General features: G+C 45.6%; 1 protein-coding gene across 1 annotated transcript in view; it reads right to left on the bottom strand.

Annotated features, from left to right (window-relative positions):
• LOC120942432 overlaps window positions 1–24,036 on the bottom strand; it is a gene marked incomplete at its 3' end in the record, with an annotated part of 85,701 nt that overhangs the window by 35,380 nt on the left and 26,285 nt on the right. Inside the window, exon 7 of the mRNA XM_040355518.1 lies at window positions 1,928–1,984. Within this exon, the coding sequence (XP_040211452.1) occupies window positions 1,928–1,984 (57 nt within the window). The remainder of the gene's footprint in view (window positions 1–1,927; window positions 1,985–24,036) is intronic.

Below are 24,036 nucleotides of genomic sequence, written 5' to 3'. Positions count from 1 at the left end.
GAGGTGGAGCTGAAGGGGGCCCCGTCAGGTGGGCTGTACGGGGCCCCATGATTTCTATCAGCGGCCCTGCCTATAACTAAGCCTTGACCACTTGATGACCTTGTCCTGATACTTTTTCATCCCGGTTACTAGAGGTCCTTGTGCTGAAACTATCTTCACCTTGTGTGCTAGAGGGCCTTGTCTCAGAACTATTGTCACCTTGGGTGCCAGAGGGCATTGTCATGGCATTTTTGTCACTGCTGGAGGACATTGTTCCAGAACCTTAACCTTACTAGAGGACCTTGTCCCAGATATATGTTTGCCTTGAGTACTAGAAGACCTTGTCCTGGAGTTATCTTCACATTGGTTTCAAGAAGCCATTGTCCTGGCATTAACTGAGCCTTGGCTAGATGACTTTGTTCCAGCACTGGCACAGCTAGTGATACGCTGTAAGAAATGGCAGGGAGGATCCTTTAAAGCCAGATACTACTAAAACAGATGTTTGGAGAATGCAAAAAAATTGAATACAATTTAAGGATCAGGGCTTAAAATTAGGTTTTGTATGCATAAACCTAGCGTTTTGAGGTTAGAATCAATGCTTTTTTTTTTTTAGATATTATGTTTGCCACATTTTTATATAGTTCATCACCCTCGTTTTATGTCATTATTTCTAGCTGAACACTAAAATCTAATTTCCATGATATTGTGCTATGATATAACAGGGTCATCTTTCTGTCCTAATCCCTTTCTGGGAATCACTGCTTCCTCCATCGTTCACTTGGCTGCACTCTATGCAGTTATCTGTTCTTCTCTGCTTGTTAAATTATGCATCTGGAATGCTGTTTTATAGGTCCACAACTTAAAAAAAATGTGTTCTCAAGATGGTAACTTGTAAAGTTAACTGCTCTTAATGTACCATTCTATTTCCTTCTTCTAAAACTAGATGTATAATGGGAAATGTATTCCTGCAAGCCTATAGGTCATACTGGAACAGCCTAACGAAGATTTCTGGAAAGCTAATATACAATTGCAAAGAATATATATGATCTATTTTACCTGCCAAATACTATAACCTTGTTACAGCACTCTTGTGATTAGCACAACCATGCAACACTGCATAGCTGGGTTGGTGACCTATTTTATCTGTTACAAATGCAGCCTGCTTATTGTACAATAAAAGAGCAGCAGTACACTGGTGAGGTCATCTCTGTGCAATTGAAGTGAGCCTCATTGTTTTTGTATTCACCTTGACCAAAGCAAGAGTATGGCCTCGTACACACGACCGTTTTCCTCGACAGAATCCATCAAGAAACTTGTTGGCAGAGCTTTTTTGCCGAGGAAAACGGTCGTGTGTATGTTTTTCATCGAGGAAACTGTCGAGGAACTCGACGAGAAAAAAAGAGAACAAGTTCTCTTTTTCCTCAACAGGAGTCTCAATTTCCTTGTCGTGTTCCTTGTGTTCCTCGTCGGGCTGGTTTTCGACGAGAAACACGTTTGTGTGTATGCTAAGAAACCCAGCGCATGCTCAGCATAAAGTATGAGACGGGAGCGCACCTTCGGTAAAAGTAGCATTTGTAATGGAGATAACACATTTGTCACGCTGTAACAGTCTGAAAAGTGCAAATCGTCTCTTACCAAACTTTTACTCAACACGCAGTAACATGAGATTAGCAATAGCAGCCCCAAGGGTTGTGCCAGTGGAATCGAACTTCCCCTGCCATTGTATGTGTTGTACGTCACCGCATTTGAGAACGAGGAGATTTGGTCTTGACCGTGTATACGCAAAGAAAGCTTGTCAAGTTTCTCGACAAGCCTAACAAGGAACTCGTCGAGGAAAACGATGTTTCATTTACGACGAGTTCCTCGGTCGTGTGTACGTGGCCTGACTTTTTAAAATTAACTGCTTGGCTATAATCAGCTTAAACTGAATTTATAGTTTGGTACTCACTTCATCTTCCCTAAGCCAAGTGTTTTTGCTGGATTCTACCTGCTGCGTGGTGTGAACCTGAAAATGGTGCAAGAAAATGTTATAGTGTTGGAACATGAAGATTTATGTCCCACTGACCGAACAATAGAAGGTTTATTGCCACTGGTGCAGTCTGGGAGACAATATAAGTATCTGGATGTGCTCTTGTGAAGCAGGAAGTTTTAGGAAAACGGTACACATAGGTGGTATGGGGGTTACGGGTACCTTTCGGTCAATGAGGGTTGACCAGGAAGGAGTTAACATGTAGGTCACTGCGGACAGGTGACTTGCGACTGAGGCCGAAGTTAAAATAGTTTTTTGTCCCAGTGTCCAATTGGAGTTGTGGTCTCTTAGACCATCAGGTTCTTGTAAAGTTTTGTATAAAGTTATTTAAAAACGGTTATTTTGTTGATTATAGAATTTGTTAAATGTAGCGCTCACCCCCGAAGGAGCCGATGTTTAGTTTGGGATCGGCCTATTTAAGTTACCTTCTTGACTTGGTCTAGGGGTGATAGCTGTGAGTGTGAATAAAGAGCAAGTGTCCAGACGTCAATTGAGTTTTCAATGCTTTATTCCAAGGCCTAACATGGCCAACATCAACATGACACACAATAGAGAAAAGTTGATGAGCGTAGAGAAACTTTAGTATCAGGCCTTGGATATGAAAAAGAGCAAGCCTGCTCTCAGCAATAATGTAACCCAATTCGTCGCCACCACAATCAGGGTGGGTAAAGTGCCCCCGGACAGGCGTCCACCACATACCTGGCAGCCGGAGCGCCACTTAAAGTTCACTGGGAGGAACAGGCCTGTAGCACTGGCCTGACTCAGAGCCTCGGGTACAGGCTTTATCAATTTGAGGTATGTGAGATCAGGATGAGTGAATCCTCCCAGTCAATGCAGATTTTTGTGTCACCAACTAACAGCTTAAGCATACCTGTCATGCGGCGCGGTGACCGGATCCCCGATGGTTCGTCTAGGCCTCCTGGACAACCTCTAGTTCTAGGTTCTCCTCGAGCCGATCCCCCATCGCACAGCTCCCAGCTTAGGATCCTTATAGCAGAAGGTTGGGACCCAGCAAGTCGCTGGGGCCCCTCTCAATATTAAGGTGAGGCTCTGCATGGTGCGTAACCTCAGTGGAGCAGGCCACGGTGGCGGGGCCCATGGATGCGCGTAACCCTGAAGGTGGATACCGCACCTGGAACTGGGGCCCCGCACAGAACAGAGAACAATGGCGGTTGCCCCAGATATATCCCCCCCCAGCATGCCCAACAAGTGCAGAACTCCTCTGATTGGTTGCTGGGGAAGGTGGGTCTGTCAGAACCCCTCTAGCGCCACCTGCCGCCCGGGGGTGATAACGCACCCCCGGAGCGCAGACTGACCCACAGGACAGATTCTGAAATTGGCAACAACCCAAATTTCCACAAATTATGAATAGGAGTAAACTAATCCTCCCATTCCCCACTAATTTTTAGCGTAACGCCCATACTAAAAGTAAAGGGGCGCTACACAAATAAATAGGCCGTAAGGCCAATTTTACTCCACACCGTGTCAGTCATTTATTGTAAAAGTGGGATGTGGGGGAGGTTATGCAAGGGGTGGCAACTAACTGAGGATCGGTCCTTAACATGTCATGTGCATTGTGGGGAAGAATCTGTGTTTTGTTTTTGGGAGAGTTTCTCCCCAGCCTTTGTCACTTTTATTTGTGGTGTAAGGGTTAAAAACAGACTTCAGAGTGCGCAGCATGTGTCTGGGATAGGAGGAGCCTTGTACCTGCCTGTCTGCAAGTGCTATGTGCTTAGTACAGATAGTGGGAGAAGCTGTTTTCTGGGTGAATGGGGAAGAGTCTGATCAGTCACAGGATTTTTTTTCTATATTCACAGACCACATTACAAGCAGTGAAGTCAGTAAAATAAATGTTTTCAATGGATGAGAACACTGGAGAGGGCAATGTCTATCTGTACTCAGGGCCGGATTCCAGACAAGGCCAACAAGGCCAGGCCTCGGGGCGGCAGTGGGTGCAGGGGTGGCACTGCGGCTGAGAGGAGAGGACACTTTCACTTTCATATTGGGAGTTCCCCCCTGTCATGCAGATGGTGAGAGGAGAAAAAACAGAGGGAAGAGGAGGTGAGATAGTTCTTGGCAGCAGCAACCCCCCTCCCGGTTCTCAATGTCATTTTGTCATTTTCGGCAGCAGCAACCCCCAATGCTCAATGTCATTTTTGGCACCAACACCCCCCCCCTTCTCAGTGTCCTGCCGAAAAAGTCCCCTGCCGGATAATGTTCCCCCCCCGTACTGCGCAGGCGGGGTGGCATTGAAGGACCCGGCCTTGGGGCGGCAAAGGGAGTAAATCCGGGCCTGTCTGTACTGCTGGTTTGCCTGATGACCAGAAGCTATTAATCATGGAAGTGCTGGAAGTTCAGAGACAGGAAGAGGACGGGGCATCCCTGCAGTGGAGTTTTCTAGTGGACCTTGGTGTTAAACTACTAGTAAAAAAGATTTGAAATGGTGCAGGAGAGGATCTACACAGACAAGCCATTAACATTAGCTATTATTGCAACAATGAGAAATGATGCACGTCTTGAACAGCAGAACCCAACGCTATGAACAACAGCACTCAGTATGATGAGAGAAATTCTATGCTGAACAGCAAGTTTCAAACCTCGTACATAGGTACGGGTTTTCCCATGGAGAAAACTGGCATGAGAGCTTTTGACTGAGAATCCCGGCCGTGTGTATGCTCCATTGCAGTTTTCCCGACAGGACAACTGCCGGGAAAAAAAAGGGAACCAGCTCTCTTTTTTCCTGCCGGGTTTTAAGCCGGTAATTTTCCTATGGGAAAAGACTGAGGTGGAGCATACACACGGCCGGGTTTCCCGACCAAAGCTCTCATGGCAGCTTTCCTGTCGGGAAACCTGGTCATGTGTAGGGGGAAAAAGTGACCAAGCAGGTTCTCGGTTTCCCCTCGGGTCAGCCGGGAACCACGTACGTGTGTATGAGGCTTCAGTGTTATATTATCTGGCCATAAGGTGATAGTCTTCTGCCCGTAGGTTAGGCATTGGACTTCACAAACTTCAGGTCATTTAATCCTAAATAAAAAGGTAAGGCCTGAGGCCCCTTTCACATGGGCGCCTCCGCTTAATAAAATCACCTTACTCAGTGGGGGATTGTTCCATATCCGTTCTGCTGTGCAGATCGGACACGGACACAGTCCCGCTGTCCTCTCTGGGGAAATCAGGTGGAAATAGACCACCTGTCCATTTCCATCCGATCCGATTCACCAGGTGGATGGACAATATGACCACCATCCATCTGTTTTTGGCGGACAGATTTGGATCAGATGGCAGCAGGTGTCAGTGGACATGTGTCTGCTGACATCCGCCACTCCATAGAGGAGACTGCAGGGTCCGATCAGGTACACCTGAAAAACTGACAGGTGGACCTGATCGGACAGCCGGCGTGAAGAAGCCCTTAGGTTTTGTAGGATGCAGTGTCACTCTCCCAAAAATTAGTGTAGCGCTACCCCCGAAGGAGCCGCTGATTTGTTATTGGGATCGGCATATTGAGTTACCTTAATGTGGCGTATGGGTGCGGTTGGAGAAAAAAGCAGTGAGCGAAGGTCCAGACAGTGAATAAAGGGTTTTCCAATGCTTTATTCCAGGCCAAACACGGCCAACATCAACATTAAGTGGGAAGAGCAGGTTGATGAAGAAAAAAAAAGAGAACCTTGCAGTGTCAGGCCCAGATATTAATTGAGCAGTACCTGCTCAATAGAGTACCAAATGTTATTCGTCACCACTCTAGTTGGAGTGGGTAAAGTGCCCCCGAACAGACCCCTCTCACAAGCCTGGCAGCCGAAGTGTCACTTAGGATTTGCTGGGAGGAACAGGTCTCTCTCACAGACCTGGCTCTAGGGCCTCTTCCACAGGCCAATTACTTTAGGTGAGCTAGATGGATAAATGTAGCGAATCCTCCCAGTAGGTTTTAGCATAGGTCACCGGATGACAGCAAGACGTACCTGTCAGCATATTAGGGAACAGACGATCAATGACACTGCCACAACAAAGAACAGGGAAGGTGTGTTTACACACACCTCTCCCCGTTCTTCAGCTGCGGTGACCGATCGTGGGACACCGGTGGCGATCGGGTCCGCGGGGGGTCACGGAGCTTCGGACCGGGTCACGAGAACGCTGCCGGTATCCCTAAATGCACAAAATATAGCGGTATTCTAAATTTGAAAGTATGAACAGAAGTATGGCCTTACAAAGTTGAAGAACAGAGGCTTGATATTAGAATGCCCAGGAAAGTCCTACCAAACTGGTGGAGTGAACACATATTAGTGCAGAAAATGCTTTATCCTTTAAGGTGTAAGCACCATGGGCGTCCGCTTAATAGGGCAAGGGGGGGCAATTGACCCCCCTGGAAAATCGAGAAGGTGTTGAAGAGTCTCGCGGCTGTGGGCTGTCTGAGCAGTCCCGGGCCGGATGTCACACAGACACAGCGAGCAGAGTGAAGCCACCTCCCCCTCCCCCTCCAGTGTTTATGTGTACACAGGGGAACCTGCTGTGCCCATGCCATGCTGATGGCTGATCTGAGGTACTGAATGGGATTGGGGGGATCCGTCTGTGCTGAAGGGGGGGTTTGTGCTGAATGGAGGTCCATCTGTGCTGAAGGGGGGGTCTGTGCTTAATGGGGAGGCTGTGCTGAAGGGGGGTCCATTTGTGCTGAATGGAGGGGTCTGTGCTGAAGGGGGGGTCTGTGCCAAAGGGGGGTCCATCTGTGCTGAAGGGGGGTCTGCTGTACATTCTCTAGGCTATATTCATATGGGCATGGAGTGAAGCTGAATTATCTCAAGAGCTATTTCACACTGCCAGCTGGCTGCGTTATCGGTAAAGTGCCGCTTTACCATCATTTTAGCTGCGCTATTTGGCCGATAGCAGGGTGCTTTTAACCCCTGCTAGCGTTTGAAGAAAGGGTTAAATGCGTATTGCCGCTGCGGAAGCGCCCCCCCTGAAACAATTTCAGCAGACGCCCATGGTAAGCACTTCAGGTAAGTGAAGTTATCCGCCTAGAAATGTTGTATTTTGAGGCATGGTTGTCCCTTACGAGGTCCTGATGAAAGGATGAATATAGTCTGTCTTCCGGATAGAAGCTGTAGCTTTAAAGATAGACTCTGATGGCTCTGACCCAGTCCAGACAGCCAGCATTGTCTCCTGGAAGTCTGAGTATGCCTGTATACTAGATTTTGGTACATCACTGGTCTCTTTCCTTGCTGTTTTTCAGAACAGTCCAGGCAGAATTCACACATGAGGAAAGGCATATTCGTAAATTAGTCCACGAAATTATCAGAGCATTCAGTTCCAGTGCAAGTGGGTCTTTGGTCTTGGTAACAAACAGAAGTAACTTTGTGATCCTGGAGGTGAGGAATCAGGATATCCATGGCCGGAATCCTACATATCTGATATATCAGGTTGAACATGTCAGGGTGAAGGACCCATTCTCCTTGTTCCAGGGAGAGAGGACTGAGGTAAAACGCCTTCCAAGTGACAGCAGAGATCACTGGACAATGTTTCTCAAGCGATGAGATGATCAGGATTGCTTCCTTCTAGCTTTATGACTCCTTGGTGATTGATGTAGCCCACAGCCGTCGGATTGCCTCTGGTCAGGTGACCCTAAAGAAGTGGTGGTCCAGTGGTGCAAAGCCATCTTCATCACTCTGAGCTTAAATATGTTAATGGGGAGTTGGGCTTTCTTGGGTCACCATGTTTCCTGAACTGTGAGATATTGGAACAATCCTCCCATATCTATGAAACTGGTATCTATTGTTTTCACTTTCCAGTGCTATGGTAGAAACAAGTTAGGGAGTTCATTGCTTGGCTGGATAGGAGCATAGGCAGTTTGACAGAGGGCGCATGTTTGTTCCATGCCATGAATAATCCTGTGAATGTTTGCAGATAGATGGAAGGGGAAAAAAGCCTTCAGAAGAAGGTCATCTAGATACCCTGTGGCCTGAATACCAAGAGTTCTTAAGAGAGCAAGAAGGGTTGCAAGTACCTTTTTAAATACTCTGGCCTGGATTCACGTAACACTTACGCCGACGTATCTACAGATACGCCGCGTAAGTGTAAATGTGCGCCGTCGTATCTATACGCCGTGCCCATAGAACTAAATACACCTGAAAATAGGCTTCCTCCGACCGACGTAACTTTCCTACACCGGCGTATCTTGGACGCATATTTTCGCTGGCCGCCTCATTCCAAATATGCAAATGAGGGAGATACGGCGATTCACGAACGTAGTTGCGCCCGGCGCATAATATTCGCCGTTTACGTAAGGCGTACGTCCGGCGTAAAGTTATTCCACATATAGGAGGCGCATCCCATGCAAAGATATGGATGACGGAACAGCCGTCGTATTTTACGTCGTTTAGGTAGTACTACCTGAATAGGGCTGGGCGTAGGTTACGTTCAGTGATTCGACGTATCTTAGGTGTTCGTTCCGACGTGATTCTGAGCATGCGCACTGGGAAGCGTCCACAGCTACTGTGCCCATCAATTGCAGTGACTGTGCCATGCCATCAATTGTCGCCACTGTGCCATGCCATCAAACGCAGCCACTGTGCCAATCAACTGTCACCACTGTGCCATGCCATTACACGCAGCCACTGTTCTATCAATTATCACCACTGTGCCCATCAATTGTCACCACTGTGCCCATCAATTGTTGTCACCACTGTGCCATGCCAAACGCAGCCACTGTGCCATGCCATCAAACGTTACCACTGTGCCCATCAATTGTTGTCACCACTGTGCCATGCCATCAAACGTTACCACTGTGCCCATCAATTGTTGTCACCACTGTGCCCATCAATTGTTGTCACCACTGTGCCCATCAATTGTTCGACACTTCTTTAACTTTATACATGCTCTCTGCCTTTATTTAATCATCAGCAGTGGAAAAAAAAATCTGAAATGTTGGAGCCTTCGATTTAAAGAAGTGTGGGTGAAATGTGTTGGCTGCCATTGCTGAACTTCTTCTCGGAAATGCCAGTTTCTCAGTTACGATGGTGACATCAAAGCCTTCAATGTAATTATACACTATGCATTGCCTAATACTGAGACCTTCTGACTCTCTGCAGGATATATTTTTTTCAAAAAGGTGCCAGTTTTCCATCACTGATTGTTTGCTATTTGCAGCATGAATGTAGAGATGTTTTCTAAATTGTTTGATGTTGTCACCACTGTGCCAATCAATTGTACTCGCCACTGTGCCCATCAATTGTACTCGCCACTGTGCCCTTTTAAATGCTGCCACTGTGTGCCCTGTAAAATGCCCCCTCCCCATTTCACCTCAGCACTTACCTTTTTGGGGTCAGCAATCCTGCTTCCACCGTCCCTCGATGTCTTCTCCCGCCCTCGATGACGCTTCAGCCAATCAGGTTACCAGAACCGGTGAACCAGATTGGCTGAGACGCCTGTCAGTCTTATACAAGGAGCGCATCCCTAGTGCGTTCCTTGTATAAGCTTCCGGGACCTGAGGGCTGTACTCGGAAAAGCCTATCAGAGCCGTTGGCTCTGATAGGCACTTCCGTACAGCCAACCAGCTGCCGTTATTCAGATGGCCGGACATGAGCGCCGACCATCTGAATAGAACAGCGGTAGCGGCGATAATAACAAAGATTTGTGCAGCGCATGAATCTATGTTATTAGACTCAGGGGCGGTGAGAGCCAGAGGGGGCGGTGCTCCAGCGCCCTCTATGGACGAACCGCCACTGCTTTCATAGGTAATATAACAGCTATACTGTAGCATGAAACAAGCTCCTAAAGTTTCTTGGCAGCAAAGTAGGAAACTGCTGAGACACATTTGGGAAGGTGGAGAAAGGATTATAGGTTGAACAAGTGTTTTCTCAACATGAAAATCAGATGTTCACTGAAGAAATTAATTTTTTTATACACTTTTTTTCAGTTACAATTTGGAAGTGGAATTTCAAGTCTCAGCTGATGGAAAGGTTTGTTGGAAAATAACAGCCGTCTTGTTACTGGGCAGGTGTTATATTTTACATTTCATGTTACAAGCATTTTTTTGCAGACTCCAATTAAAACGATCTGGTGTGAGTAATTTGAGGGTTTTAATGAGATCATCATTTCACCAGACTTCAACTCTGCGGTCAAAAATTACAATGATATGTCAACTGGGGATATGTATGCCCATAAAATGACTTATGAAGTGTGAAAACATGAAAATGATGGGAAATATAAACATATATAATCATGACTAACACATTTTCCCCACTGGTTTTGTGTTTAATAAAAGAGGAGCTGATTGTTATTTCCATTTGTATCCCGGTAAGGGAAGCCTGCACACAAGTCATAGTACCCCTTACCTTCATTCTGGAGGGATGCTCCATACATTCATTACTAGGGGTCTTGAAGTTGATTTTTAATTACTGTTATATCTCTTGTCAAAACTGAGCTCCAGGTAGATTAGGGTGACCAGACATCCCCAGTTTCAGGGGAGAGTCCCCGGATTGAGGACACTGTCCCCGGACCAAGTCTGTCCCCGGTTTTGTCCCCAGATTGGATTTGAACAGGGGCTGAGACAATTTCAAAGGCAGTCAGTGCAAAAAAAAAATAAAAAAATCTGAATTACACCCCCCTGCTCCGCCGCTAGCTTAGGGGGGGTGTATTTTTTCCATTATCTGTGCCCCTTTCTGATGATCGTGTGCTGGTCGAAGCGGAGGGAATTTTTCATTAGTTTCGGGTGCATGCCCATTCAGCTCCGCTCGCATGTTCTTCTGCCTTGTCTCAAGTTCCGGCCAACCGCCTGCCTGCTTATCTCCTTGGCTTTCCTTTGTAATCTTCCTCCGCTCCCCACCGAGTAGTACCTGGGGACCAGAGAGTAAGACTTGACAGTCTGTGAGGTGGTGCAGTAGTGGCGACGGGGATTGAGTCGCTTATTGCCGCCATTACTAGTAAAAAAAAAATATGTCCCCGGTTTTCATTTTAAAAATCTGGTCACCTTAAGGTAGATAAAAAGGCTGCAGCACCATATTTATTAATACACCATTAAAAAATGTCTTTAAATGTAAGAAGTGTAAGTACCTGATTCTCTTCACAGAAGATCTCACACAGGCAGAGGCAGAAGCAGCACAAGGAGCCAGCTGACTGCGCATGCGTTAATAAGAAGCAAAATGATTGCAAAGTGCTACAGAGGTGAGCTCATTGGTGTGCTGCGTCTCCTTCACTGTCCAATCAAAGTTTGGGGATAGGGACAATAGCCAGTTGTAATGCTTAGAGGAGAAGTACAACTGAAGGTCGTGTACTTCTCCAGTGGATCACAGGAGTGCAGATTGTTCTGCACCCCTGTCATCCGTTTTCAGCTGATAGAGTGCTGAAGCTGGGAAAGATCATGACCATATGGTTGGGATCCACCCAGGAGCCTGAACCGGCACCTGGCTCAGCCTCTCAGCGGGCCACTGAGAGCCTTAGCCTGCTGCTCCGGCTCCTGCCGCCCATGGCTGAACAGTATTAGTTTGTGTTTTCATTATTTCTGTAAAGGTAAACTATCCTTTTAAGCTGGAATGTCCCTAGCAAAATTTAGTATGTTTTCTGTAGCCAGCCTGAGCTTTGTTAATAATTTCTGTGCTCTGTAGGTTTCTCCGAAGCTCAGAACATTGATTATTCCTGCCTACATCTCTAGCTAGTGTGCGTAGTAACCATGTATGTTTTATCCTAAAGTGGTTGTTAAGCCATTATAGTATAAGCATGCCATTCCCTCTATTAAATAACATTATTTGTCCCTGTGCCTGTGCTGTTTTCAACTCTCCCCGGCTGACAGCTATAGCAGGTGGGGCCTAGCACTCCCACTGACGTCAGTTGGGGAAGAGAGAGGGGAGAGAGCCGAGGAGTCATGTGAGCGCTGGGAGATGCTCTGATACAAGGTATAATCTGGATTTGTTTTATACAGCACAGGGACATATGATGTTAATTAAGAGGGGGGATGGCATGCTTATACTATAGGTATGATAGCAGCAGGTGGGGAGGATCGTGGAGTGAACGGAGCTGACATGCAGGGAGGAGAGGGGGAGGAGGAAACACTGAGCAGAGAGGAGAGCTGTGGATAAAGGAGGCACGTTAACTGCCCATGGTGTCAGGGCTCAGCAGCCATGATAAGCCTTGGTCAATTTACAGAGGGGGGAGGGGATCATAGCCAGGCAGGATAAGGTATTTCAGGTGGCACCGGGGGGGCAAATTACGCAAGCACTGTGCAATTCATGCTTTAAGGGAACAGGATCCTTTTTTTTTAGGGTAAAAAATACTTTAATGCATAAGATAAAAAGGCTTCTGTGTGCAGCAGCCCCCCTCAGCCACCCCCCCCCCCAGGCTTACCTGATCCCTATCTCTATCCAGTGATGTTCACGAGTGCCTTGGCCATCCTGATTGGTTGAGACACAGCAGCAGCACCATTGGCTCTCGCTGCTGTCAAACAAATGCAATTAGAAAATCAGGAGAGAGAGGGGGCGGGACCGAACCACAACTCCATGTCTGAATGGATACACAGAGCTGCAGTTTGGCTTGGGTGTCCTCATAGCAAGCTGCTTGCTGTGGGGGCACTCAACAAGAGGGAGGGACCAGGAGCTCCAGCCAGGGACCCGAGAAGAGGAGGATCTGGGCTGCCTTGTACAAAACCACTGTACAGAGCAGGTAAGTATAACATGTTTGTTATTTTATTAGAAAAAAAAAGACTTTACAATCTTTTTAAGAGACCACAGATCACACAACAGTATAAAATTAATCAGCAGCAGGACAATTTTAATGAGCAAGGCTAGGCCCATATTTTCTAGATACAGCACACAGATTCTGGCTTTACCAAAATAATTAAAAACCTCCAGAGTTGTAATCGGGGATAATAGGTCTAACTGTTTTAAATTTACTATTAAGATAGGGGGGTATGATGAATGTAAGCAATATAATTTGAATGGTTCAGGTACACACTGTTTTTGCACTTATTTTTATTACCCTTTTAAATGATAAAGTGGCATCTTGTGGACAAAATACAGCAGATGATCAGAGAGCTGTGCTTTGAGAACCCCAAGCTTAAAAAAAAAAGTCTCGTCAACATGAAATAAAACCCCAAAAGGTTAAATAAACTCCAAAACAAAAGTCGTTCCTGTAGGAAGGGCGAAGCTGCATAATTTGTTTTTAATTCAAATCCTTTGCTCATAGTCACCCTGGGCCAGATGCGCCTTTGGAAACTTAAGCCATTTAAGTTGCACTGCCGTAAGTTTTCAGGTTTAGTGCTCGATCCACAAAGCACTTACCTGGAAACTTGCGGCGGTGTATCGTAAATGCGTCCGGCGCAAGGCGGGCCAAATCGAATGGGCGGCTAACATTTAAATTAGGCGCGCGCCCGCGCCGGACCTACTGCGCATGCTCCGTTTCCAAACTCCCGCCGTACTTTGCGCGAAGTGACGTCATTTTTTCGAACGGCGACGCGCGTAGCGTACTTTCGTATTCCCGGACGGCTTACGCAAACGACGTTAAATTTTGAATTTCGACGCGGGAACGACGGCCATACTTTAGACAGCAATACGCTTGCTGACTAAAGTTAGGGCACCAAAAACGACGACTAACTTTGCGACGGGAAACTATACTAGCGGCGACGTAGCGAACGCGAAAAACCGTTGTGGATCCGCCGTAACTCCTAATTTGCATACCCGACGCTGGTTTACGACGCAAACTCCCCCCAGCGGCGGCCGCGGTACTGCATCCTAAGATCCGACAGTGTAAAACAATTACACCTGTCGGATCTTAGGGATATCTATGCGTAACTGATTCTATGAATCAGTCGCATAGATAGAAACAGAGATACGACGGCGTATCAGGAGATACGCCGTCGTATCTCTTTTGTGAATCTGGCCCCCTGTTTGTAGCACATTCAAATCAATGTTCTCCTAACAATGTGACCACTCACAACTGGTTAAAGCTCTCAGTAGCAAAAGATTCAAGTTGCCTGTGTAGCTGCACCACGACCAATTTTTTATCTCAGTGACTGAATGAAGAAAATCACCAAAGAATCTCTTTAATGAGGGATTGTCAAACGATTAATCTGCTGCATTTCAAGTCTATGGAGGAGAAGAGAGGTGAATAATTGTTTCTGCTACACGATTAAATTATGGCACTGTGTGATAGTGGATGGCACTACAAAAGTAATGTGATCCAAACATAGAGATTGATCTCATGAGATTTTATTAGTGCAATTGAGCTACTTAAACATGCCCATGCCAGGCTGTCTCCTCTTCTAAGCCATGTCAATACATTTTCACCAAGTCTGATCCTAACTGCACTTCTTCCTGCATTTGGTGATATAGAAGGGGAGAATTAGCTGCATCTCGGAACTATGTTAGCTATTTATTAACATGTCTTGCTAATCCTTTATTAAATTAGGGATCCCTAGTCTGACATAGCGCAATACATGTCACGCTATCCAGCTGTGCTAATGTAACCCTGTTATCTACTCTATTCCCACTTCAGCAACAAACTATAGAAGAACACATTACAGGATCAGAGGTTAACACTTGGCGTGACTTTGTGCGTTGTGTTTTGTCTTGCTATTGGTTTCGAGCTCCGGCTTGAAGAATTTTCCATTGGTGTAACTAAGGCTTATATATCACAAGCTCATATAAAGGTCAGGCATGTGGGAGCCATTTATCTACACCTCTGGCATTTGTGGCATATATACACATCTATTTTTGTCATGATTACTTTAAATGTTTATTATGTACATTCAGCCAGTGCTAATGATTTCCAGGAGCTGTGCCTGAACAGTAGGAACCCATCTTCATGTCATTCCATAGCCGGATCACAATAAGCTATTAGAGCTGTTATAAAACACTAATGATTGTGTATCCAGAAATAAACAAGATCATTATTTTTCGTTGTCTTCGAATTCTATTGTATTATCATCCTCTGATAAATAAGCCCATTGCTGACTGACTGCCATAAAAATAAGTGCAGCCCGAAGCAAAAAAAAAAAATTCAAATAAGCGTAGGGCTGGCATGACATGGGACACAGGGGAATCTGGGTGAGAAAAAGTAAAAAATTTCTGCAGTTTTATGGCCTCTTATTCGATTGGTGCCACCAGCCGTTTGCGAGGGGCTGCATGGGGTGTCTTTGGAGGGAAGTGAGATATTTCCGTTTCTGTTTTTTCATGCTATTGCGGTTTGGGGGTCTTTGAGGCATTTTCAAACAACCTACTGTGCTTATCATATTAGAGACCCATCTAAGTTACCGAGTCCCCAGTGAAATACCAGTTATGGTGGATTAACGAGTATTTAAAATTGTGGTATTTGCTGAATGTGGTTTCTCCCCGAGCCCGTGCAAGTATTTACGCAGATAGGAAGTGGATAAATTGATACTTGGTGCCTCCAAGGATCAGCAACCTTAGTTTTCTGGCTATTGTATTATTATTTTGGTTTCCTGTTTTAAAGGGGTTGTAAGGGTACATTTTTTTTCCCTAAATTGCTTCCTTTACCTTAGTGTAGTCCTCCTTCACTTACCTCATCCTTCCATTTTGCTTTTAAATGTCCTTATTTCTTCTGAGAAATCCTCACTTCCTGTTCCTCTGTCTGTAACTCCACACAGTAATGCAAGGCTTTCTCCCTGGTGTGGAGTGTCGTGCTCGCCCCTTCCCTTGGACTACAGGAGAGTCAGGATGCTCTCTACGTTGCAGATAGAGAAAGGAGCTATGTGTTAGTGGGCATCCTGGCTCTCCTGTAGTCCAAGGGAGGGGACGAGCACGAAACTCCACACCAGGGAGAAAGCCTTGCATTACTGTGTGGAGTTACAGACAGAAGAACAAGAAGTGAGGATTTCTCAGATGAAATAAGGACATTTATATATAATCTTTATTTTTATTTTTCAAATTAAAAGACAAAAACAATATGGGAGGGAGGAGAGGGTAGGAGGCCAGGGGAGGAACATAGTGCAAGTGGAAATGGGGGAAAGGGAAGGGTTCTAAGGGGGGGGGAGCACCAGGGGGTATGTTTAACATAGTCCGAGCATGGGCAACCATCACATATCGCCGGGGAGAACCGTTATCAGTAATGTACAAACGTTGGGGGAAACCCCGCCCGTCCCAAAATAAGGACATTTAGAAGCAAAATCGAAGGATGAGGTAAGTGAAGGAGGACTGCACTAAGGTAAAAGAAGCTATTTAGGGAAATAAAATTGCACCCCTTTAAGGGGCAGAGACGGTCAAATTTACTCCAACATTTGCATCATCGTTTTTTGGTAATTTTAGGTAAAAGAGTAGGGGTTGTGTAGCAGTTAGTGGTTCAAGGGGTTATGATTACATCTGAGGTACCTTAGTCATGCATTGTGCTCTGCTAGCTTCGGAAGCCTGAAGTTGTAGAAGTGTGATAAAAATGAATGGAAGTTGAAGGAAGAAAACAGCCAGAAAGAAATCTCAATCAAGTGACCTGTCAAAGTCAAAGACTGCATGTAGGCACGTATGGTTTGACTTCCCTGCAAGGGTGGCAGCCATTGTCCAAAGAGGGTGGAGGACAAAGGGGGAACTCAGGGTCCTCAGAGGCCTCCGCAAGTGTCAGCAGGGGCACAGCTGCCCAATTGGATGTTGCTGTCCTGATTGACCTCTGCAGCCATCTTTGGTGTGGGCAGTGCTAAAAAATAGCACTGTCCCCCTTAGATTGGCGCTCATTTTGCATAGACAGGTCAGGGACAGAGACCCCACTGGTTATAAACAGATTAACTAGAGTAGTGACAGTTTTCTATGGAGGAGAGACAGAATAGGAACTGTCTCTGTACCTCAGACTTTAGCCTTCCTCATCCATGTGCCCCATTGCTGGTCTGCCTTCCAGCCGACTCCTTTGTTGGATGCTGTTGGATGTCTAAAGTGTGTACAGTTATCCCACGTCTGGTTCATTGCAAGTGCTTAGGCTCGGAGTGTTTTGCAAAGTGTTTTTCTTCCTCTATTCCTCTGCTATCATGATAAAGCGAAGTTTCAGACGTTTTTATGTTTATTTAAAGTCAGCAGCTACAAAATATGAAGCTGCTGACTTTTAATAAGCACACACTCATCTGTCCTACACGCCAGCGATGCGGCCGCCCAAAGCCCCGGCTCTCTCTCTCTCATCTCTCCCCTGTGCCGGCATTGCAAGCGTGGCTTAACAGCCTGGTGTGCATTGCGCATGCGCGAGTCCCAGAAGATTACAGGGAGGTGGGCATGGCAGAGGAGAACTTCTGCTTGAGCCGGCTATGTGGCCGAGTGGAAGTGGGAGCAGGTACCTGTCAAAACTAGGTACCCCCCCCCCAAAAAAAATCACATGCCAATTGTGGCATGTCAGGGGGTAAGGAGTGCTTAAAGCGGAACTTCCACTTTTGGGTGGAACTCCACTTTAATATACTCTACTGCATCAACTAGTCTCTGCGTGAGTTATCTTCCCCAAAGGGCAGTGAAATCTGGGCCCTGTCTACATGCATTAAGCATTGAATACTCCTTTCTGATGTTTGCTTTATTTGACTGCTCACAAATTACAGGTCACTATACAGAAGTACTGCAAAGTATAACAGACAGTGGATAATGATATCCACTCTCCACTATAAATGGACCCATAGAAATGCAGAGGGCGACTGACTACTTTGGACTGACCAGAATTGTCCAGGATTAAAGGAAGGATGTCCCACTAATGTGTACTTTGTGATCACACCACATTGTGGTGGTGAAACATGTTAGGGAGGAGTTGGTTTCTTTGGCAGGAGACACTATGGCTTTATATCTATTATGGACGATCCAATAAAGTAACTCAGAATAGCATTTTGGAGTGTGTTTTGTTATACTTCTGATGGTTGATTGTTAGTTGATTGGACATTATACAACAATCTGGTCTGAAAGCTTACATTATTTGTCCTCTATCTTAGGAACGTAAAGCAGAAAATAGATGATTCAAATTTCTTTCCTTCCACTACAGACCTTATTGGATCGCCAGCTTCTCATTGCCTCTCCTCAGATTGACTCCCCACCAAACAGCTTCCTCGCTTGGGATCTTTCAAGATTGGGAACCCAGTCGACTACTGGGCTCCCCGCCACAGCTCAAATGTTCCGGACCAACATGGTCCTGGAACCAGGAACACCATGTGGCACGCGCCCCCCGGCCTGGAAGGCCATTACGCCGGGGCGCCGTAATACCACATGGTGGGTGCCGCACTCCGGAGAAGAAGAAGAGCCCAGACCAATGTCGTCTGTTCCATAAATACCCTTCCCCAGCATGCACAGTGAGGAAAACCCCTCCTGATAGGCCACTGGGGAAGAGCACCCAAACATCCACTCCACTGCTGGCACCTATCGCCCTGGGGTGGGAACAGCACCCCAGAAACGACAGAATGAGCCCACAGCACAGCCACACTGAAACAGAGACCCAACTTTGAACACAATAATTGGATCAGAGTCAGCTAACACTCTGATCCCCCTCTAAATTTACCTAGCACCGGTACTTGGAAGTAACCAGGCACTACACTTGTAGTGGTCCACCAGGTTGCACACATCTCAGGGGGGATTTTGTCCCACTTCTCTTTGCAGATCCTCTCTCTCAAGTCATTAAGGCTGACGTTTGGTAACTCAAACCTTTATCTCCCTCCACATATTTTCTATGGGATTAAGGTCTGGAGACTAAGGGTCGACTTATTATCAGTGCAACTGATACTCACTTTTTTGAAGAATCTTTATTTGTAACAAACTTACCGATATTGCTTCAAGTGGTTGTACTGGGTACAATTCCTTAGAGTGGACAGTCAGATTTCTTGTAATGATGATCAGTGTGGCTAAGCAGCCACTTGGCCATTATCACAAGCGGCGGGAGGGGATTTCCCTCCTCCTGCTGCCTTCCGCCACTCTGCTCAGGTCAACCCGTCCCACCAGGTTGTCACCCTCTCACTAAGCTGTTTGACGATTGTGTTGTAGCCCATTCCAGCCGTGTATAGGTCTACAATCTTGTCCCTGCCATCCTTGGACAGCTCTTTGGTCTTGGCCATGGTGGAGAGATTGGAATCTGATTGATTGCTTCTGTGGTAATATACAGGTAACAAGCTGAGATTCGGAGCACTGCCTTTGAGCTCATCGGGCTGTTTTAACATGCGATTTGACATGTCAAATCTCCGGCTATTGCCGACAATGGCACCGTACGAATCGGTGAGGCGCTGTCTTTGCAGTGCCACACCGATTCCCAAAAGTAGTTCCTGTACTACTCCTTGTGACTTTGGGTCGATTTGAATACATAGACATCTGAACTCGCACAATTTTAAACCCACCCTCAATGTGAACCTCAGCTCATTACCTGTATAGAAGACACCAGAAGTCACCAGAAAGCCAGAAATCTTGCTGATTGATGGAGATCAAATACTTATTTTACACATTAAAATGCAAATCAATTTATAACTTTTTTGAAATGTGTTTTTATGGATATTTTTGTTCTCATTCTGTCTCTCACTGTTAAAATAGACATACCATTAAAATTATAGACTTATCATTTCTTTGTCAGTGGGCAAACATACAAAATCAGCAGGGGATAAAATATATATTTTTTCCTCACTGTCTAATATTATCAAAGCAAATCTGAAGTTAAAGTGATTGTAAAGGCAGACAGTTTTTTATCTTAATGCATTCTGTGTGCAGCAGCCCCCCTCAGCCCCCTAATACTTATCTGAACTCCATCCAGATCCAGCGATGTTATAGAATTGTCTTGGCTGCAGGGACTCCCCTCCTCGTTGGCTGAGACAGCAGCGATGGTGCCATTGGCTCCCGCTGCTGTCAATCAAAGTCAGTCAGCCAATCTAGAGATATAGGGGGTGAGGCCGGGTTGGGAAACCGTGTCCAAATGGACACAGGGAGCTGTGGCTCGGCTCAGGTCCCCCCATAGTAATCTATTTGCTGCACTTAACAGGAGGGAGGGGCCAGGAGCACCGAAGAGAGACCTGAGAAGAGGAGGATTGGGCTGCTCTGTGCAAAACCACTACACAGGGCAGGTAAGTATAACATTTTTGATTTTTAACTTAAAAAAATTGACTTTACAATCACTTTAACTTACAACTTCTCCACCCTTCTATTCAAAAACAGCAATGCAAGTACCTACCTGTTTTCCAGTGACATGTCCCTTCCCTGCTTGCTGGTTGAATCTGTGGCAAAGGACAGGGTCTATATTAAGCCGACCATACAAATTCCAATCTGATTGTTCAATTCCCATTAGATCCACCAACATATATGTAGTGTAGTGGAAATGCCAGCATGATTGGGTATACACCTAATCGATTGTCAAGTTAGACCTTCACATTATATAGTTTTTATAAATCTTTTGTAGACTGTGTAGAGATGGTACAGATCAGATTGTAATTGTAATGTGTAAGATTAAAGGATAACGTCACTTTTAATGAAGTTGTCCTTTATGAGTTTCCCAACTGGCCAAAATACTTAACTTCAGCTCCTCTCCTGAATTCTTTAATATGTGACCCAACTCAGTGTCACATAGCATTTTTAACTCCTACTGCTTATGAATGACACTTAACCCATTCATTCTTATGGCTGGAGCAGTACTCCTTAGGATTAGTGAGGTTTGTATGCGCACATACCAGCCATACAAATGAACAGGCTGAATGGTGTTCATGCTTAGCAGGTGCTGGACATGGTCGGGACTTTCTTTTTGGACGGCTGTACAGCATCAGGCATGGCCACACAGTGAAGAATTTAAGAGTCATGCTCCATGTATATGTTTTGGTAGGTGGCTGCCACTCAGCGAGTGGAGGGGGAGTGCATTGACAGGACAACTTCACTAAAAGTGAAGTTGTCCTTTAAGACAGGGTCTTGGAATCTCAGACAGAAGCAGCCAAAGACTGACTCTACTTTACACAGATTTTGGCCCTTGCCATGGCTGCTTCTTCAGTGAGATAAGATGGAAGCACTTACAGTAACTGTACTTCAGATTTTCATTACCTTCTGATATGTAGACACCCTACAGTAGCACACATGGTTTCCTAAACAATATGTACAGTCAGCACTATAAAAGCTGCCCATATCTGTCACATTTTGCCATCAAAATGGTTGGCTAACTTTGTTACAGATAAAGCTTTCCAGGAGAAACGTCAAGCGACTCAGTACAACCCACTGTATATCTCCAACTTTACATGTATATCTTTCTATATGGTATCAGTAGATATTTCATATCTACCTCTTTGTATTTTAACATTACTGGTCCTTTAATGTCTATCCAACTGGCTTTTCTCTGCAGGAATATGCCGTGTCTTTGTTTGCTCTTGTGAAAGGACTTTTCCAGTCATCTGCTATGACACTTTGTTGTGGCTTTCTTTCCAAGGAGTTACCAACACTTCCCTAGCCGGCTCGGTTTCCTGTCTAGCTTTACTAACTATTGAATTTTCCGCTCTGGTTTTTTTAAATAAATGCCTATTCTATATCTTTCGAGTCTACACCCATTCACTTCTTGTCCTTTTCAACTTGGTGCCATCACGAGAGGGCAAGAAATAGGGTGAAGTATCACAAAGCAGGCATGTATAGAAGGGTGGCTTACAATTTGGCATTCTTTCCTTACAACATTGTGGCCCAACTCCCAACAGTGACATGATTTGTCTAGAGTTTTGTATGTTCTCCCCTTGTTTCTATGTGGCTTCTTGGATGCTATGTTTTCCTCCAAAAAACATGTATCTGGTTAAGTGAACATTTATGCTATGTGCTGTGTTATCAGCCATTGGGGTGTCCTATATTAAGTAGCCTATTCAATAAGAATTATTGTATAATGTTTACCTTGAGCCACGGAATGCCCAAAGGCTTTGTTTTGTACTCATCTAGCAATTTTTAAATACAATAAAAAAAAAAAAGAATGGACGGGCAGCCAAAAACAAATGCATCTGCACTTTCTTTTAATACAGCACACCACAAGGCCTAGGTGCTTTACATCTTTATGTTGTGCTGTACTAAACGTATGTGTATTGGGGCGTGCTGACTAGGTGCAGTGAAGTGGTATTCAAAATTAACGAGGCCACGACATTGGTAGGCTGCTTTCACTGCTGGTGCAACCAGTCTAACAAACAATAGGTCTATACTGAACAGGCCCTTGTGTTCTACTGGCCCTCCCTTGGATGGGCTCAGGCATAGATTACTTTGCCACTTCCTGCTCTCATGCACCATCTCCTCCACATTTGGGACAAGTTATTCCCCAATTTAGGCCTCTCTCCTATCCATGGTCCCATGATCCACTTGTTTGGAAATCTGGCATTCACCCCTTCTCTGACCTATACCCACTTCTTGATGTGTTATAAGAAATCTAAAGACTGCCTAGCCTAGATTCTTCTTTGAGGCAATCTCCCACCTCTAATATTCTATTTCCACAATCGACCCCTCCAATGATGCAATGGCTTGCTTATATAGCACCCTGATGTTTAGGCAGGGTTGCTATTAAATTTATTTGCCAAGTGATAGTTGCCTTGGTCAATTGTATGAGGTCAATTGATTTTGCCCGAATTCTGGAATTGCTGCACTTCTGTCGCTAGATGGTCAGGTATCTGCTGACATTAGATAAGACAAGGGCATTGCAAGGACAGATTAGGAATGAATGGCGTGTCTTAGCCAATGGGCAGGAATTTTCTTGGGTCCCTTGGCCTGCTGGGAGAGCCTATTTATTTGGGTGGAGTCAGGTGATCGGGGTTCTATGACACCTGGACGGCTGTCTGGGTGGACGTGTGTCTTTATGCCCCAGGCTGCTAGGCCAGAAAACCAAGGCCTATCCATATGGCTGCCAGGCTATCTGAGAGCCTATCCAGAAGTAGTGCAGGGTTGGGACTGCGGGCTTGTTGTCCAACCAGAAGTAACGGTTCTGCCGACCTGGGGAACCAGTCGTGGTCGGAGGTAGAGGGGAAGCTGTCGCCACAAAGGGACTATCCACCTTGCTACCAGAGACCATTGTGACTAAGCTAAGGCGAGTACCAGAGCAGTATTCTCACCAGCCGGGGACAGTGAAGAAGCAGGAAAGAAACAGCATGTGCCAAGTCAGGGACCCAGTGAGATGGCAGAGGTGACGCTTGTGGAGTGCCAAACCAAGGACCTAACGTGTCAGCAGGGGTGAAGCTTGAGGAGTATCTGTGTGTGCCAATGCCAAGCCAGGGACCCAGCAGTGAAGCGGGGTGACACTTGAGGAAGATACTGAGTGCTACAGTGGAAGAGCTCAGGGGATCCAGTGGCTAATGGATCTGAAGTCTAGTGAGAGAAACTGGGAGCTCATTGAGTGAAGACCCACTGTGAGTAAGTGTGGGGTAAAAAGAACTGTTTGTGTTGAAGATAGTTGAATACCTTTACTGTTAGTAACAGCCACAAGATTGTTGCCATATGAGACAGCGGTCCTACCTATACAGAAGTGGTGTCCAGCTGGAGGCCTTCACTTGTATAGCTGTCTCATGCCGCGTACACACAACCGTTTTTCGGGATGTAAAAAATGACATTTTTAATGGTCTAGAAAAAACAAAGTTTTTGTCAACCCGATTATTGTTATATCGGCCTACACACGATCATGAAAAAAAAATGCTCTAGCAAAGCGCGGTGACGTACAACACGTACAACGGCCTTGGGGCTGCTTTTGCTGATTTTGTGTAAGTAAAAGATGATTCACACTTTTCAGTCTGTTACAGTGTGATTAATGTGCTATCTCCATTATGAACGCTAGTTTTACCAGAACGAGCGTTCCCGTCTCATAACTTGCCTCTGAGCATGCGCAGTTTTTTCAAGTTGTTAAAGCCCACACACAACCATTTTTTACGATGTTAAAAATGACAACGTTAAAAACGACATGAAAAATTAGAGCATGTTCTAAATTTTTAATGCCCATTTTTTACGTCGTGAAAAATGCTCTGGAGCCCACACACGAACGTTTTTAATGACATTGTCCTCCATACCTAGCAGGCAATCCTTGTCTGTTTAGCTGACCTCTCTTGAAAGTCACTTTCTGTAAGATTTGGCCCAGACTGTGTAATCTCCTAAATCTATTCATCCCTTACATAGACATCTGGTCACGAGAACTAG

This window comes from Rana temporaria, chromosome 1 (genome assembly GCF_905171775.1).
Source record: "Rana temporaria chromosome 1, aRanTem1.1, whole genome shotgun sequence".
Lineage (NCBI taxonomy): Eukaryota > Metazoa > Chordata > Amphibia > Anura > Ranidae > Rana > Rana temporaria.
This window is presented reverse-complemented; position numbering and strand designations above follow the sequence as displayed.